At 40.1% G+C, this 19,152-nt stretch overlaps 1 protein-coding gene across 1 annotated transcript; it reads right to left on the minus strand.

Annotated features, from left to right (window-relative positions):
• Positions 1–13,303: 13,303 nt before the first annotated feature.
• LOC149180204 (uncharacterized) lies at positions 13,304–18,447 on the minus strand. Its single transcript, XM_089413805.1, has 3 exons — positions 17,824–18,447; positions 14,558–16,810; positions 13,304–14,413 (listed from the first exon to the last, which is right to left on the minus strand). The coding sequence occupies exons 1-3, from the start codon at positions 18,445–18,447 to the stop codon at positions 13,304–13,306; spliced, it is 3,987 nt and encodes a 1,328-aa protein (XP_089269931.1).
• Between the last annotated feature and the right edge of the window lie 705 nt (positions 18,448–19,152).

Genomic DNA, 19,152 nt, shown 5'->3' on the forward strand with positions numbered 1-19,152 from the left:
TAGAGAAGAGTGATGCTTCCAAGTCTTTGAACAATACAACTATAGCTGATGATTCCAAGTCACTGATCCAACCAACTTCTAGTGTCAAAGTGGTCCCTGATCTAGTTCAACTTTCTTCCAAACCAATCATTAAGCCATGGGAAGAAATCCAGAGTAACAGAAATCCACGAGGCTTAGGATATGTCAAAGATGACGCCAACTTGCAGATCCCAGATTATTCAATGCCCATTAAGTTTGTCAGTGCAGGGTTTCTTGCACAAATCACATCGACTCGTTCTGAGAAAGTTGCAGACAGACAAACATACACAAACTGCAGTTGCAGACAAACAGACATGCGTGCAAACTGAAGTTGTAGTCAAAGCAAAATTCCTTCATTGTCAAAAAACTAGTCATCTGGAATATCAGTGTTTTGATCTCCATCCTTGTCACCATTATGGTGAGTCAAATCATTCATCAGCGCAATGCAACAAACAACAAAAATCAACCAAATTGAAGATTGAATATTCATGGATTGATCCCTGGGAATGGTCATCCACAGTCAGAAGATTGTATAAGTTTTACAATCGAATTCACTCACACATAATGCAACCAACAGTAAAAATGAAGATGGTACTCTTGTGCAGTTGAATGGGGGAGTACACCAATGAAACACTCCTACACCTGAAGGGGGGTGGGGGGGGGTGGGGTGGGGGGCTTCAACAATAATTTGAAGAAGATTGTCTCTCCTTTCAGCTGACAAAGGGGGGGAAATGTCAATGAAATTGACAGTCATTGTCAGACTGAAAGTCTCGACAACATCAGCGAAGCAGCCAGTGGGAATTTTCATTAGTGAGTGAGCATTAACAAATTCACCAGTGGGCGATTGACAGCAAAGTCAACAGTGAACAGTTTTCAAACACAGCAAAAGCAACAATGAGTTGTTTTTCAACGTCATCAGCCAGTGGGCATTCTCAATATTTTTTTAGTGGACAAAGGATGTTGATTGCAAGCAAAGGACAGATGGATCCTTTTGCAGCTTGGCACGTGATGGAGTTGTCAAGCAACATTTAGAGATGAATCAAACATGCAGCTGATTCATGTTCTCTTTAGATTTGAGTTTTTTCAGCATCCAGCTTTGGCGATTTTTCAGGCAAATGTTTTTTGAGGATCAACAGTTTTAGCATGAGAACTTGGAAGATGGTTCCTAGTTCTTAATTTGGACTTATCATTGGGGGGGGGGAATGTTAGTCTCACTCTCACATTAAAAACAATTCTAAGTCCAAATAATTAAATTAATTAAAATCATGAAAGTTAGGATTTAATCCTACCTTTCTAGATTGAGTTTGTTCCTCATGGTTAGGAGTCAGTTTAGGCTTAGTTGGTTGAGAGATTCTCTCCAACTATTCAGGCTCCTAGATTAGTGTGTTGTTGAGATATTTTCTCAACCATAGTGTCCAAGATAGACGTACTATCTTGAAACCAACTTCCTCATGTATTTATTTGTACTATATTCTTTTTACATTGGATTGATTAATAATGAGAATGTGAGGAATGTTGTAACGTTGAGGCCTTTTCTGCCATGTCTAATTTTTCTATATGTCTGCTATTTACTTTATGAGTGGTTTATTAGTTTATTAGTTTTCTACAAATTATCCTATCTTATCTATTTCATTGACAATTAAAGGAGCTCAAGCGAGTGCCACCCTAGTTAGCTCTTGAGGAATATTACCTTTGATCTTTAATTGGTGCTCAATTGGTTTGATTGTTGATCCAATTTTGAATATTTAGTGAAAATTGTTGTAGGAGATCGTTGATTTATTATTGCAGGGTTATTTCTCCTACTCCAAAAGGCCAAGTGCTATTATTCTTTAGGGGGGATAAGTCCATGGAATGGGGAGAGGATTTCTTATTAGCTTAAGGACTGTCAAGGTTGAATTTATTTCCAAGCAGATATTGATTACAGATAATGAGATTTCCTTTTTGGACTAGATAAGTAAAGAGAGCTCGAGAGCTATTTTCTTCCAGTATTGAGCCAAAACGAATGATCTTATTCTAGAGATCAGTCATTTGTATTTGCAGCAGAAGTTGTCCTCTTGGAAGGCTGAGGGTTTCATGAAGCCACACTGCCACGAATTCTTCAAGAGAGCGAGTAATATTTTCCCTTCATAATTAGAGGATGAATTTGCAATTTTGTATTCATATATAAGACGAGAGTTTAGTGCCCAAGCACCATATCAAGCACTTACAATAGTCCCATGGCCGAAATTTTGGCTATTAGCAGTGAGCTCAAGTGTCAAACTTTCACACATTATAGCAGGGTTGAATACTTGTTTAAAGCTGCTAATTCAATCTCAGAAAAATCAATATAGTATTGGACAATGTTATTATTGTTGTGACAAAATTATTGAGAAGAAATTGTGTTGGTTGAGTTGTTTCCACAATAGATAATCTAAAGAGGATGAATTGCAGGAGTATAAGGCATTGTATCACTGCATATATAGTTCAAGACTATTGTTTCATGGGGTTGTGTTTTCTATCATGTAGCTAATATCAAGGAGCCATATGTTCGCATGTCAGATTCCTTATACTTGTAACAACTCATCTAAGGAGGCTGAATGGTGTTTATCTGTAGCAGCCCAATCAGATATGCTTGTTGATGAATGTTCCAAGTGTTTCCTCAACAATGTCATTGTATATTTGGAATTTTCTCTAATAAAGAATTCAATTTTTGCCTTTGATTATCCTTGTCGAGTTTGCACACAATTTGTTTGACAAAAATATCTATGTTGTTCATTGAAGTGAATTTTTTGAATTTTCAAGTGAAGTGTTTGTTAAAATTTTCAAAGAGAATTTATTAATATATTTTGGAAACTTTTGCTTGAAGACAATGGAATTATTCTCTAAATCTTCTTTAAGTTCTGCTCGGAACATTACACAAAAGGCCAACAAATATCACAAGTAATTATCAAGTTAAGGAAAATCACCTATAATATACAAGTCTCTTGATTTTCCAACACACGCACACACACAAACAAACAAAGTTACTAATGAAACGAGAACTATTACCTCAAAGCGAGAACTCTAGCAAAAAAACCCAAAAAAACATGAAAAACAACCCGCAAACGAAAAGTGTTGATTTTACATTACCTTTTTTTTTCGGGGTAAATTTTCAACATTTTTTTAAAATGACAGTAAAAGCCAATAAAAGCCAATTTTTTTGGTGAAAAAATACTCTGAAAACAAAAATAATTGATGCTAGAATAACGTTTTTTTTTTGTAAATTTTCAACATTTTTTAGCATTGACATTAAAGATAAAATATCATGACTCCAAAAACCTTAAAACTCCAACAATTTTCAGGTATAACATTAAAGATAAAATATCATGTCTCTGAAAAGCCTTAAAATCCTAACAATTTTCAGCCATGATGTTAAAGATAAAATACTTATAATTGTTTTCAACCATAGCATTAAAGATAAAATATCGTGACTTAAAAAAACTTTAAAATTTTGATAAATTTTCAATCATGGAATTAAAACCAAATATCACGACTATAAAAACCTTAAGTTTTCAATATATTTTAACCATGGCATTATGGAAAAAGTATATGACTAAAAAGAACTTTAAAAATTAACACCTAAATGATAGAGCCATTATACCAAGGGAAATTTCTTTTTTAAATGGTAAAGCTATTTGAAAATTTTAGCCTAAGACAATTTGGCACATTGCAACGAAAATTTAAAAATCAACCATCAAATTGACATGCAATGTAGGTGAATTCGACCTATTACAATGAAATCTTAAAAATCAACCATGAAATTGACACATTGTGGGGCAAACTTGATCCATTATAACAAAAACTTTAGAATCAACTACCAAATTGACATATATTGGGGTTGGGTCACTAGTCGAGGATTGACATGGTCCGTGCAAAAAATAAAAAACAAAAATGAAAAATACAAAACAAAACAAAAATTAAAAGATTGAAAAAAATTAAAAGTAAAATAAATAAATAATAATAATAACTAATAACTAATAGATTAAAAAATTAAAAATATAAAAGATGACCCAAAAAAGATCAAATATAAAAAAGTATATACAAAATATCTTCCCGAAAAATCACAAAGTAGTTTTCACGGTGGTTTCAAAGCACTTACTATGATTCATTAGAAAACAAAACACAAAAAATGTATACAAAATACAAAAAAAATCAAGCACAAAAATTGTTTAAAAAAAAATTCCAAAAAAAACATAATTTAAGGAAAAATAAATAAAATTTAACACTAAAAAATAAAAATAAAAATAAAATAAATTGGAAATTAAAAAATAAACAAAAAAAATAAAAAGCCAAATTAAAAACGATAGGGCCATTGCAATTAAAGTTCATCATTTCGAGTGGGCATGTTTGTAGGTCTCTAAGATGAAATCAAATATGGAATTCCTAAAAAGATGTAGAGATTCATCCATCGTTCCTTCATTCACTAAGATTAAGCATCACCTTAATAATTCCAGAAACCATGGTGTATTTTTGGTTGCAAGCCTTGTGCTTATTCATTCTGAGATTTCAAGGATTAGAAAAAGTCTTGATCTTATTTCTCAGAGGTTGTTCTTATTACATTTGGAACTTTTCAATGCAGTATATGCTACCCTTTGGACAAGGATCAATGCTTGTTCAACGCTAAAGTATCTTCGCTTGGAGGAACTATGGAAGATAAAACAATCTTTGAAATTTCTCAAGCTGTTAGAAAATTCCTCTTCTCTTAGAGGTTTTTGTTTCTTCCAATAACAGAGAGAATGGGATTCAAATATCCGCTCTTCATTCTTGGATTAGCAGCGCTGCTCTTCATGTTGATGGGATTGTGTCTACCCTTGCTAGCGATTCCAAGGATCCAGAGTATCTCTCTCACTCAACGCATCAAGATTATTCAAGGGTTGTTTCCAATGGAGATTCCTTGGAAATTGTGCATTCAAATATTTTGCTTCGTGTTCTTCCTCTTTGTTGGACACCTAATCTGCTAAGGGTTGGTGTGGAATGTGAACAGTCACTAGAGTCCAAGAGACCACTTGGTATATGAAGACCAAGGGTCACAAGAATGTAATATAAATGTACAACTTTGTTAATAAAAATGCAATGAATGTTTATCTTATCTCTTTTCTTCATCATGGTTGTGTTTAGCATGGTATCAGAGTTGGTTAGTTAGACCTGGCCCTTTGTCGCTCATATCTGACATTATGAACCCTTTGTCAGCTATATTTGAGTTGGGCTCTCTCCATACAACCTTTGTACAAAAGCTTTGTGAGTTTGATTATCTTTGGGTACCCTCCACAGGTTTTCTTTTCAACATCAAAGAGAGTAGAAATGCTCCTTCTTGCTCAAACCTACCTCCCTAATATGTGTGACAATCAATACCCCATTGCTTCCCTAGTTATAACTCCAATGTAACTCTTTTGACATCTTTATTTCCCCAATAAACTATGTATATTGTTGAAAATATTCAGAAACGTCTTTGCAACCCAAACGTCTTGTCGAATCTCATCAAATTCATTTGTTCTTAATCAAATGTCTCCATATTACCTCCCTTTGTTATTGCTTCGACAAATAGCTTGTCAGATGTGTTTATTCTCGGCTTAGACCTGTCTGCAAAGGGACATGTTTGGAAAATAGGGATATCACATTACCTTACAATAAGTAAAATGATTTCTTTTGCCCTTTGTTCTCGATGGAGCCATTTCTATATGCTCGAATAGTTTTCAGCCTTAGTAAGTGTCTTGAAGTTCTAGATTCAAGAGCGAGAGCGGATACCAAGAATTGAATTGCAAAGAGAGGGTTTCGCAACAACCAAAGAAGCCAACTTGGTTTCGCACTCCCAGGAAATGTCGTTGATGTATAGCAAATAGAATGAATAATTCTTCGATATCAAGAATGGCAGGATCTATGAGCCATCGACAAAGGAGTTTGTGTTCGTCTGCATTCTTGTTAATTACACGATTCTGAGAGATTGCATCAAGGAATGTGCCAGAGGGTGGAATATCTTCATATGCACTCCATCCCAACATGCGTTAAAGGTTATGCAACTTTTTATTTGAGGTTCGTTCAATTTATATATGTCGTGAACCATCGATGAGAGGGATGTTTCATTAAGAGCCAATCATTCTATTAGTCGATTTCTAGAGCGACTGCAACGTTTGAACAAAGAAGCAAGTAACATTAGTTGACTGACTACTACCCTCCAATCTGGAGGCAATGCACATAATCGCATGTTGAATAGTTGGATTTGCATGAATTTCAAACACGAATGAAGTGAACAATGTACACATCCTGTGAAGTCGACTAGTGAAAGTCATTGAAACAATAGGCATGAATTAGCCAATCTACATTTTGTGGAAAGAAATATGTTATGGTATTATGCCATGCCCAAACATTGCTAGCTATATTTAACATATATGGAGCGAACACAGAAAGTTAGCATGATCATAGTCTTCTTAGTCAAGCTATATTATTAAATAGATTGTTTGGCTCCATGCAACAACCGTTTGGCATGCCAGACGATCTAGAGAGATTCCTCAATGTTCTAGCTTGCTCTTATGTAACAATGGTATGTGTGTTGGAAGCGTATGTGCATGCTTTAATATATTGAACTTCCATGTTTTAGTTGTTTTGAAAAATCCTATATTTGACTTCAAGACAGACTCCCATCGACTCTAAGAAAGTGGTCAAATCAGTAACACTAATGTTGACTCCCATCATGTGCCCATTTCAGAAGAAAATTTGCATGCAGGTGTAGAAATTCAACCTGCACTTCCCAAGCCAATCATTAGATCTTGGGAGGAGCTTATCAGCAATACGCACAAAACAAGTCTTGGATATGATAAGGAGGCTTCCTTTCATTCTCTATACTACTGAAAGCCCATCAAATTCCAGAGTGCTGGATTTCTTCATGACACTCCACCTTCACCTATTCTGGATTCTTCTCCTCCACATTCACAATCGATTGTGAAATTCCAACATTGTGACCGAGTTGGTCATGTGAAAGATCATTGTTTTGATCTTCACCCATGCAATCATTATGGCCAACACACTCATTCTTCAAATAGATGTTTCAAAACCAAGCCTCCTGCAAGAACAATGATTCATCTTGGATGGAACGCTTCTTGGCAATTGGCTTCAATAGCCAAGAAGATATTTAACTCATATCACATAATTTGTTCTCGAGTTTTAAAAATTCTTGCATTTGAGTTTTCTTCATCTTCTCACCTTGTATCTGACAGGAGGGAATTCAAGGTCATACACAAGTTTCAAATATAAATCAAGCGACCCTGAGCCATAACCTGAACCTACTTCCTGAGCCTACAACTAGAGACAACCATACCTAGATTCATAGTTGTATCCAGAGACACAGAAGCCCCTGAACATGTCTATGGTTGGTGGCCTTCCTCAAACCACCGCAGGTTGCATACCTCCCTTTTCTAGGTTGAAGGCCTCTCTCTCCAAAGCATTAGGGACACTTCCTCTAGAAGAAGATTTCAAATTCTTGCCAGATTTGGAAGAGTTCCAAGAATCACACTAAGTGTTCCTTTGGTTGGTGGCCTTCCTTAAACCAATGCAGGTTGTAGACCTCCCTTTTTTAGGTTGAATGTCTCCCTATTCAAATCATTAGGAACATTTCCTCTAGTAGAAGACCTCAGCTTCTTGTAATATTTGGAAGAGTTCTAGGAATTGCACTAAGCGTTCCAGTGTTGGTGTTCATCCTTAAACTACTGTTGATTAAGACCTCGAGTTCTCCCACCTTATGCCATCATCTCATAGAGAACATTCAACTTATTGTTTTCATGCATTGTTGTATTTTTGTATTAGAGCTCTCTTCTTGGACTCGTATATAACCCTTCGGATTAAGGGGGGGAATATTAGACACCTAATCCCCAAAGGATTGGTGTGGAATGCGAACAAACACCAGAGTCCAAGAGACCACTTCGTATATGAAGATCAAGGGTCACAAGAATGTAATATAAATGTAATTCTTTATTAATAGAAATTCAATGAATGTTCTATCTTATCTCTTGTCTTCACTATGGTTGTCTTTAACACTCTCAACTCTGTCCTTCCCAAACCTTCTTTCTTCACCAGCGCTACTATTGTCTCTAATATTAATTCTTTCGGCCCGAACTTGATGCATCCTGCTTTAGTTGGTCTCATGGATCCCTCCCTAGCCTATCCTTTTAATTTTTTCTCTTCTTCTATGCATATTCTACACAACTTACTTCCCTCCAGCGTGGCTTCACCCGAGGATAGTCAACCCTTCACATCGGTCAGCTCTCCTGGCAGTCAATGCTCCTCAGCGTCTCATGTTTCAAGCTAAGGATTGAATCCTTCCCCATCTTCCATTAACCAGTTCCCTCCCACGATCTCGGTGAAACAGACCCTGCTCTCCCCGTCTTTCCCTTCTGCATCGGTTGTTGACCTTTCGATCAAGAGAGATGAAATCTCTACCTCCAAAAACCCCGCGAAGGTGAAATATGATGTTAACCTCTCCTTTTTTCCCGAGCATTCTGTTTTATCCCCATTTCATGTTCCCTGTATGCGTAGACCTCTTTCCTCCAACGTGGATGGTCAACCCTCCACATTCATTGACTTTCATGGCAGTCAACGTTCTTCCATGTCTCAAGTTCCAATGAACTGAAACCCTCTCTCCCCATTTTTTCCTTATTCATCTGGTGTTGACCTTTTGATCAAGAGAGGTGAAGTCTCTACCTTCATGACCTCTTCTGGCGAGGACCGTGATATTAAAATCTCCTCTGATCTCGGGAATTCCCCCTCGTTGGATCTCTCGTGGCCTTCTTTTGAATCCTATAACTATAAGAATAATAATAATAATAATTCTTTTGAATCTTATACTAATGATAATAATTATTTTGAATATAATTATAATAATAATAAGATTGACATTAATTCCATCGATAATACTAATAATAATAATAATAATTTATTTCTATTGATTCTAATAGTAGTATTAACAATAAAAATACAATTTCTTTCACCCCTTTTAATAATAGGGTTGTTAATCTTTCCAATTTTTCTTTTGATCCTCATGTTTATAGTCTATTGGAGAAAGGTTTAAATTTTGCCCTAGCTCCTAGAAAAATCCATGTGCATGAGATTCTCTGTGACATTGAATTCAGGATAAGGGACGTATTGGCTACGAAGGATGTCATATGACACAACTGCGTGGTTATCTGAGAAAGGCAAAGCCCCCTAAGAACAACCTTAGCAAACCTGAGTTTGAGGCTCTCAAAGCCTTGAACAATAACAACGACATTGTTGTTCATAAAGATGACAAAGGGGTGTTGTTGTTATCTTAGATAAAGAGGATTACTGAAGAAAAATGTTAGATCAAATTTGTAATAACAGGAGCTACATAAAACATAATAAGAATCCCCTAAAGAATATTTCTAAAACAGTTGCTCTAGCCATAAAATCTAGTAGCACTTTTAGCTCCCCTAGCAAGAATCTTATCAAGAGTAGCTTTCTCATTACTAGGATTTATGTTCTTTCAAAAATCCATAAGGAAGGGGCTCCTCTACGTCCCATAGCCAACACCGTAGAAGGGTCAACACATCTTTTTGCAAAGTTTTTAGCCAATAAGCTTAAACCTTTTACTGGCTGTATTGAATCCTTTGTCAAAGATTCGTCTTCTTTTGTCAACGAGTTAAAGGGTATAAGGTTGGATCCCGATGATAATCTAGTAAGTTTTGTTATGGTCTCCTTATACACTAATATACCTATTAACAAGGCCATTGAAGTCAACAAACACATTACAGATCCAGATACAACTTATTTAGTTGCAATTTGTCTTACCTCCACTTTCTTCAGTTTCAAAGGGGAATTTTATGAACAAACCTGTGGCATTGCCACGGGTTCCCCCCTTTCCCCTGTAGTGGTTAATCTCTTCATGGAGGACTTTGAATCCAAGGCATTTTCCTCAACTCTATTCCAACCTAAGATTTGGAAAAGGTTTGTGGATGACACTTGCGTCGTCTGGTCTCATGGTAGGGAAAAGTTTGAGCTCTTTTTCCAACATCTTAACAATCAATCTACTTCCATAAAGTTCACTATGGAATGTGAAGTTGATAGTATCGTGCCTTTCCTCGATACTCTTATTTCAAAAAGAGATGATGGTTCTTTCTCCCACATGGTTTTTCGGAAGAAAAATCACATGAAACAATATCTTCATGCTAATTCGCATCATTTCCCTGCTCAAAATATAGGTGTTCTCAACACCTTAGCCACTCGAGCATTACGAGTTTTTGATGAAAACCACCTCAATGATGAAAAAACCCATCTCCTTAATGTTTTTAATAAGAATGGTTATAGTAGGCACCAATGTCTTAGAGCTTTCCTTAAGGCTGAAAAAGGTCCTAGAATAAAAAAAGATCTTAAGGATCGGTTTTCAGGAGTGCATCTTCCATTTATTCAAGGGACCATGGATAAGATTGCAAGGATCTTGAAAAAGCATAAGGTTCCTTCGACATTTAGGCCCCTAAACACTATTCAGAGCTTTCTAAGATCACACTAGATGTCTGCAATGCTTTTCCAATGCAAAATGAATGAGATGTTTAGCAGTACAGAGTTCATCATAATTATTAGTTCCCCTGCCTAAACTTATTTGGATCTTGAAGCAATGTGTATCATTTAGGTAGAGTATGGCTCCGCCACCACATCCTGGCTCCTGCGCAGAGCCATCAAAATATGCCCATTGTTTTGATTTGTCTATGATTTCTGGTATAATGGTGTGGGGAGGGGCATTGGAGTCCTCCTCGGGAAGAAGATCATAGTCCGCAATGGTATGGAGCAAGATGGCAGGCCAATGGGGTATTTTGTGGTTGAAAAAAATTAAAAATTAAAAAAACAATAAAAAATATAAATTACATTAATTTATTTTTAATTAATTACAATTTAAAAAAAATGGTGGCCCTCGGCCCTTGCTTGGCAGGCCCGCTCCATTTGAATCGACCCTTGGCCAGATCAAGGTCGAGAGCTGCCATTTTTTTACCAGTTTAGTAAGTCGAAAAGTTTCTATTAATCAAAAAGCATATACAAAGGTGACAAAATGCATGTCATCTCACCCTGACCAGATTTGTTGACCAATGCTATAACGATACAACATATAAAAAGCAAAATGCTCAGCTTAGTTGTCCATAGCCTTAGAGGCCTAGCATACTAGAAAACAGAAGGAACAAGAAAAACACCAATGATTATAATCAGTCGTTAGAGGTAATTATCTGGCCCTATTCCTGGAGGAGGAGGAAGGCGATATAGAAAATTGACATGATGCTCAAAGTGAGCAAGCCAAGCTTCCAACTTTTCAACTTTCTCTGTCAGCAGATTTTTCCCATGCTAAACAACCACAATTATTTCATAGACATGACATTGAAAGTAGTGGAGTTGCTCAAGTTTGGCCATAACGACCTCATGCTCCTACCTTCGGGCTATATCGAGATATTCCAACCGGGCAATAACAGATTGAACCAGCTCCTAAATCACCGTGGAAATCCCGAGTTGTTCGGGAGGAGTACAACCCTCTAACCCCGCACAACCCTGAATGTTTCGTCATCCCCGAGAGGCCATAGAATGCCCACGACCCGATCCTTTGCGATCTCCGCCAACACCATGAGCGACCCGATCCTTTGCGATCTCCGCCAACACCATGAGCACTCTATATTATAATTTTGTTGCTTCTTCCAGTCATGGATTTGGTCGAAGACCTATGCCTCCCACGGGTTTTACAACCCCCACACCCAACACCATGCATTGAACCAACACCCTACCTGGAGCTTCCACCTCCTGCATTCGATGTGCCACCCCGAACGCCTTCAAGAGTAGATGAACCTTCCACCTTTGCCTCGGTCAGGGAATGTGAGGAGCGCATACTAGGCTTCATATTGAAGTCCAACAAGAAGCCGAGGCCCCCAAGGCAATACCCAAACTGAATCAGTGACCACCAAAATAAACTAAGCAACACACAAACAAGAATTGTGTGCCCAAACGAACAACCACCCTTCGCCAGAGGCCAAGCAGACCACACCATAGACTGAGAGGGAAAGGGAACCTGACACAACAATTCACCCCATGGGAAATTCACCACTAGACAAAAACTGAACCAGACTAGAACAAGCAGATGAAACAACGATAGGAAAGGCCGGAGGGAGACTAGAGAACAACACACCAGAGAAATAAGAAATGTGGGCTCCCAAAATCCAGACCGACACCAAAGCCACAAGGCAACACCAAAAGGAGGTCTAAGACTAGTGGCCCCAAGTGGGAAGAACCAAGGGATGTCAATGCCCGAAGACCAACACCACCCCAGCACCAAATCCGCCACCCCAAAGAATACAACACCACCAAAAGGCCTAGGCCAATTAAACAAGCGACAAACACCAAAGGCAAATGACCCAAAATTCGTCAACGATAAGGCCACGGTGAGAAACCAAGAGAACTTATAGCGACTAAACTCGAAACTAGCCAAAACCGCAAATGACACGTCCCCCGAATTAGGAAGGAGACGGAAAGTTTTACAATTTGCAGGAAGGAAAGAGAAATTATCGGAATAGGCCCGCAGAAGGAGAAAAAGGCAGATGACCACCACCCTAGCCCAATGACCGGGAGAAATAAGAGCATAGAGGAGTGCGCATCCCTCAGAGAGCTAGAGAATAAGCATAAAATTTCACGAACCATGCATGGTGGAGGAGCTATTAGCCTGCACTCCCCTTCTTTAACTAAGAGCCAACTGTCATTCCTCACGTGACAAGTGGTTTTCGAGCCTGACACCCCTATCGGGGATTTATAATATATATATATATATATATATAGCGAGAGAGAGAGAGAGAGAGAGAGAGAGAGAGAGAGAGAGAGAGAGAGTTTTTATTTTTTATATTTTATATTTTATAATGTTTTTTTTTTAAGATGTTATTTTTTTTTTCCCATGGAAAAAAGTCGTAATTTCTATTGATATATAAGAAATTACATTTTGTAGATGCTAGGGCATATGCATATGGAGGCAGAGTTGCCTGTCAAGTTCAAAAAACTGTTGACCAGAAAAAAAAAAAAAGAACAGTTGTATCTCCACGCAGGGAGTCTGTTATCTGTTGTACTGTGTCTATGCCTGCTCTCTAACATAGAGAGAACAAGATCAAAATTGAATGCTGTCTCTTCGCAGAGAGAGAAACTAAGTATCAAAATCGGAACTGTATGTCCAAAGTCATAAATATAGACCAAAAAGTTGTAAATATAAACATGATATATACAAGTTTATCAGAAAATATTATAGGGCTTAAAGCCCATTTTCTCTAAGTTCCACAAAAGGTCTGTGGTAATGCTGGTGGAAGGTCCCATCTATTTCCTCCTGGATCAACCAGTCATCGCCCTGTCTAAGCGCTGCCTCTTTGGAAAGGTGATTTGCCCCCGTATTTTGCTCCCTGTAAATGTGGCGACAGGCAAAGGAGTCAAAAGAAGATATCAATCTTTGTGCTTCTTCTAATATATGCCTCAATGAAAATGCATTACAGTGGGATGCATTATTTAACCAATTACAGACGATTTTGGAATCACCAAACAGCTGTAGATGTCTGCAATGCTTTTCCAATGCAAAATGAATGAGATGTTTAGCAGTACAGAGTTCAGCATAATTATTAGTTCCCCTGCCTAAACTTATTTGGATCTTGAAGCAATGTGTATCATTTAGGTAGAGTATGGCTCTGCCACCACATCCTGCCTCCTGCGCAGAGCCATCAAAATATGCCCATGGTTTTGATTTGTCTATGATTTCTGGTATAATGGTGCGGGGAGGGGCATTGGAGTCCTCCTCGGGAAGAAGATCATAATCCGCAATGGTATGGAGCAAGATGGCAGGCCAATGGGGTGTTTTGTGGTTGAAAATAGAATGATTTCTAGCAATCCATAATGACCAGCAAACTAGAAGAGGCATGTTTTTGGATTTTCCATTTTGGTTTTGACACCATGTACTCCAGGCATCTAGAATGTTGTGTCCATGCCAGTTTTTTAAGCTTGGATAGTGAGTAATGATGGAATTCCAATGTTCCTTGGAGGTGGGGCAATTTAGGAAGAGATGTTCAGTACTCTCTTCATCATTGCGACACAGGTGACACCAGAAAGGGCCATGAAAAGATCTTTTCATCAGATTTGACCCCGTAGGGATCTTATCAAACAAAATGTTCCACATCAGTAAGCGGGTACGAGGGGCCGCCTTAAGCTTCCAGAGTAATCTCCAAGTCGGGTTTATGTTCTGGGGTTTGTATGGTTCCATTAATCTAATATAACCCTCTTTTGGAGAATATGTTCCGTGTTTGGCGAAGGCCCATATAATCTCGTCCGGTCCTTCAGATAGTCGGATATGTGCCTGTGTAAGAGCATCCGTGTAGTCCTGCCAATCGAGTCACCACTGTATAGGGATGTCCAGATCAAGAGCCGATTTCCATGCCTGTTGTAGAAAGGAGGAATTGTTTCTGTCACCGATGTGTTTGATGTGGGTGATACCCCTGCTGTGTAAATGCCTTATCAAATCTACCGGTAGTCTGTGTGCATTGCCACAACCAACCCATGGGTCTGTGCCAATACGAACAGCATTGCCCTCCTTTATTCTCCACGTTATGCCTTCATGTAGGAGTGGTAATGCATTTATAACCGCCTTCCATATATTGGAGATGTTATTGCTTATTCTGTGCTGCTGTCTGAACCAGTCCATCAGGTTCATGGGCCAGATGTATTTCACTTGTGCAACCCGGGACCAGAGGCTGTTTGTAGTGATAAGATGCCAGCCGAGCTTTGCCGCCAGAGCTTTGGAGAAAAGTTCAAGCCTTTTGATGCCCCATCCTCCCCATCTCTTAGGCTTTGCTATTGTCTCCCATTTGACCCAGGCAAATAACCTACCCGGTTGATTGCCTTTCCATAAGAATCTGCAACATATGCTTTGTAGTCTGTTCAGTATACCCTTCGGAATCCAAGCCAGGGTCATCCAGAATACAGGAGTGGCTTCAATCACAGCTTTAATAAGGACTAATCTTCCTGCACGGGATAGGTATTTATGGTACCAAACTTGAAGGCGCTTTTCCACTTTTGCAATAAGCCACGTCCAGTCTGCAATCCTGTATCCGTGAGGCTTAAGCCTAAAGCCCAGATATTTAAGACCATCTTCCAGATTCAGAGAGGTAAAGGGGAAGCACTGTGAGGTAAATACAATCTCATGTTGTGAGCAGCCAAAGGTAGTAATCGTAGATTTACTATCATTTATTGTCATCCCGGTTGCCTGTTGAAAAAGATTGAAGATATTCTGGAGGACCGTGGTATCTCCAATACTGCCATTTAAAAAAATGAGAATGTCATCAACAAATAATAGATGGGTGAGAGAAAAATTCTCAGTGATCTTGATGCCAGCCAGTTGATTTCTATTGCGTGCAGATATGATGGCCCTGCTTAATCCTTCCATGATAAGTAAGAAAAGTAGAGGGGAGAGTGGACATCCCTGCCTGAGTCCCCTCTCCGAGAGGAAGAAAGATGTGGCTTCCCCATTTAATAACACACTGTAAGATACATCTTTAATGCAACTCATGATCCATTTAATATATGCATAAGGAAAGCCTAGGTGAGTCAGTAATAATCTAATGTAGAGCCAATTAGCTCTATCAAAGGCCTTTGAGAGGTCCACCTTCAGAATCATGCCTTTCTGCTTCTTCATCTGCATAGTGTGGAGGAGTTCCTGAGCTGTGGCAATAGCCTCATGAATCTGTCTGTGCTGAAGGAAAGCAAACTGCTCAGAGGATATGTGTCTGGAAAGGATAGGCTTCAGTCGGTTTGCTATGATCTTTGCAATAATCTTGTACAAACAGTTGCAAAGGGAAATGGGTCGGAAATCGTTGAAAGAGGAAGGATTGTCAGATTTCGGGATAAGGGCAATGAAGGTGGATTTGATGGCCGGGGATATTCTTCCACTCCTTCTGCAATCCTCCACAATCTTGAGTAAATCGTCCCCCAGGATATCAAAAAAAGCTATGTAGAACTCGATGGTCCACCCATCCGGCCCAGGGCTCTTGTCTTTTTTAAACCATTTTATAGTTGCCTCAAGTTCTTCCTTCGTCACTTCCATCATCAGGTCCTCCGTGTCTTCCTGCTGTACAAATCTGGGAAAATGTTCAGCAACCCGCATGATTTCCATAATATTCACAGCTCTAGGCGCCTTGTAGATGCTTTTGAAGTGCTCAATGGCTAATCTAGCCAGATCCCGCTGTGATGATACCGATTGACCCTGATCATTACGAAGTTCCCAAATAGTATTTATGGCTTTTCTACCGTTGGAAAATTTATGAAAGAACTTGGTATTGTCATCTCCTTCAGTGAGCCAGATTGCCCTGCTCCTGAGCCTCCAGCTCTCCTCCCTTTCCTTCAGTATTTGGGAACGCTTCGAGATGAGGGAGGTATAGTGATCTTTGCTTTCTTGTGATAGGAAAGTGCCATTGGAAGTATCCTCATGTGTGGCAATGGCCAACTCTGCCTCCCTCAGGGTGTTGTCATCATTCTTTCGTTTCTGGTGAGCCCAAATTTTGGAGATCCTCTTAAGTTCTGTCAATTTCCTGATAAAACCTTCTGTATGATCCTCGCGTTCCAGTATAGGGTTGGTTTGCCAGTAATCAGTGACCATTTGAATGTAAGAAGGATCCTTGAGCCAAGAGGCGTTGAATTTGAAGGGGCTTTTAATTCTCAGGTTTGTATCGGCCAATTCCAAGTATATTGGCCGATGATCAGAAATACCTCCAGTACCAACCCACTATCGAATATGAGGATGAGAGCTTAAGAAAGCTTCTTTAATGAGAAATCTGTCAAGTCTCCTTGCCAGGTTGTGGTCTCCACTGCGATTGTTTGTCCAAGTATACTGAATCCTGGCAGATGGAATGTCTACCCACTGATGCTCCTCTAGTAAGGTAGAGATAGTGTCTGTTAGGCTGTCTACTTGGGCCGAGTGTCCCCAAGATTCACTGTACCCCAACGAGAAATTTAAATCCCCTCCAAGAATGATGTTGTCTGCCTGTAGGAATTCTGAGTCCAGAAGGGTTCTCCAAAAGTTTGCCCTATCCACACATGGACCATATACATTCATAATACGAACTTCAGACTCTAATGTGTGGGCATATATATCCATACCTATAAAACCCCTACCTCCCCAAATGTTCCTGAGCTCCATAGTCTTGTTGTATAAACCAATAGCAATACCCCCAGATCTCCCAGACGCGTCCAGGGCGTGGAAAGTCCAATTCGGCAGCCAAGAATTAAGAGTAGGAATAAGAGAATCAGCCGAACAAAGAGTTTCTTGTAAGAAAATAATGTCCAGCTGAGTCGAAGTGAGCAATCTTCTGAGTGCTAGTTTTTTAGGAGGGCTAGCAAACCCTCTGCAATTGTAGGATAGAAACTTCATGGAGGGTGAGGCAGAGGGCCATTCCTAGCTCTAAGGGCCCTGTCAATGGTTTGTTGTCGCCCAAGGGCAACTTCTTCACCCGCAGTGTGTCTGGATTTAGTGAGATGAGATGGGCGACCCCTGGAGGGTTTATGGGAGGCAGGGGTAATCTCAGGGTCCAGACCAATCGCGTCATGTCCTCTATCCTTCGATCTGGAATGGAGAGAGTACCGAGGGGATACAGAGGGGGAGGGGATGGAAAGTGAAGGAAGGGAGGATGATGATAGAGATGGGATGCTGGGGGCAGTGATGGGAGGGGGAAGGGGAAGAGAGCAGTGAAGAGAGGAGGGAGGAGCATATCCCTGAGATCTAAATAAAATCGAGGAGACCGAAGATGATAAAGTAGGAGGAGATGTAATATTGTATGAATGGGATGCAAGAGCTTCAGATATGCCAGATACAGGAGAAAAGAGAGAGGAGGATGTAGATAACATACCCGACTGCGAGATGTCCTCCTTTGCTGGACTGGTACACGCTGGAGGGGGAGGCGATGAAGGGTTTGTAACAGTGTGACCCTTATCAGTGCCCACTTTATCAAGTGTTCCCCAGGTGTCCTCTGCATCCTTGTCAATCTTCTCTGGTTCAATATCTTTATCGGGCCGAGAAGGGTTTCCTCTGGGCTGCTCCATCTCCAAACTCTGTTCAGTACCCCTGATCTTATGCAAGAGGGGGCAATCCTTGAATAAGTGCCCCACTTTGTGGCATCTACGGCATCGATATGGAATGCCTTCGTAATCAATGATCTTCTTGCGGGATGTGTCCCTCCACTGTATAGTGATGTACTCCTGTAAGCCGCCCCGAGTATCAAGATTGATAAGAATCTGAGCATATGCCATCATGCCCGTGTATTGATAGGACTTATCATATTCCATGTAGGAGCCTATAGCGTTACCAATCCGCCTGAAGATGTCCTCAGACCAATATTGCAAAGGGAGACCCGGAGCCGAATCCATACTAGTCCGATACCTATTTGCTCAGTCTTTGGATCAAAAAGAGGCGTCCAGCGCTTCAGGAGAACCGGGGCATGTTCAAAATGCTAGTAGGAGGACAAAACCCAGTTGGTATGATCAGCACGGGCGAATCTCAGTGCGAACCATCCCCTCACGAAAGTCTGCACGAAGGGGATGTCCACCAGATGGTGACCCCAAACCTCGGATGCCCAAGTTTTCAAACGGGCAGCCGTGTAATTTCGTCCTCTGATGCGCCTGACCAAGACTCTGTCAGCGAAATCCATAGTCTCTCCCCACTGAATGTCCTCTTCTAATCTGAGAAAGATATCGTCCGCCTTGGACTTGTAACACTTGTACTTCTTCTTAGACCCCTGATGAGGTGGCTGGTGCTGTACCCGACTCGGAAGAGGGCCTGAAACCGCAGGGGGAGGGTTAGGGTTAGACGAGGAAGGGTTAGGGTTTCCAACGGAGGTAGGAATAGAACCAGCGAGAGGCAGAACGACGGTAAAGCTGCTAGAAGGTGGAGTAGATGAGGCCTAAGGGGGAAAACCGGTAGATCCGACGGTCACCGATGGGGGGATAAACTGTCGGGCCGGCACTCCAGATACATGGAGGTCCAAACCAGGGTTAGGGTTTAGACAGTCAGTGACAAAACCGAGGGTAGCCGGGGAATGTGGGGGGGTAGAAAGCGATGGCCAAGTAGGCGGG

The sequence above is a fragment of the Pinus tabuliformis genome, chromosome 3_2, assembly GCF_031772625.1.
Source record: "Pinus tabuliformis cultivar Carrire ecotype Pingquan chromosome 3_2, CPIR1, whole genome shotgun sequence".
Classification (NCBI taxonomy): Eukaryota; Viridiplantae; Streptophyta; class Pinopsida; order Pinales; family Pinaceae; genus Pinus; species Pinus tabuliformis.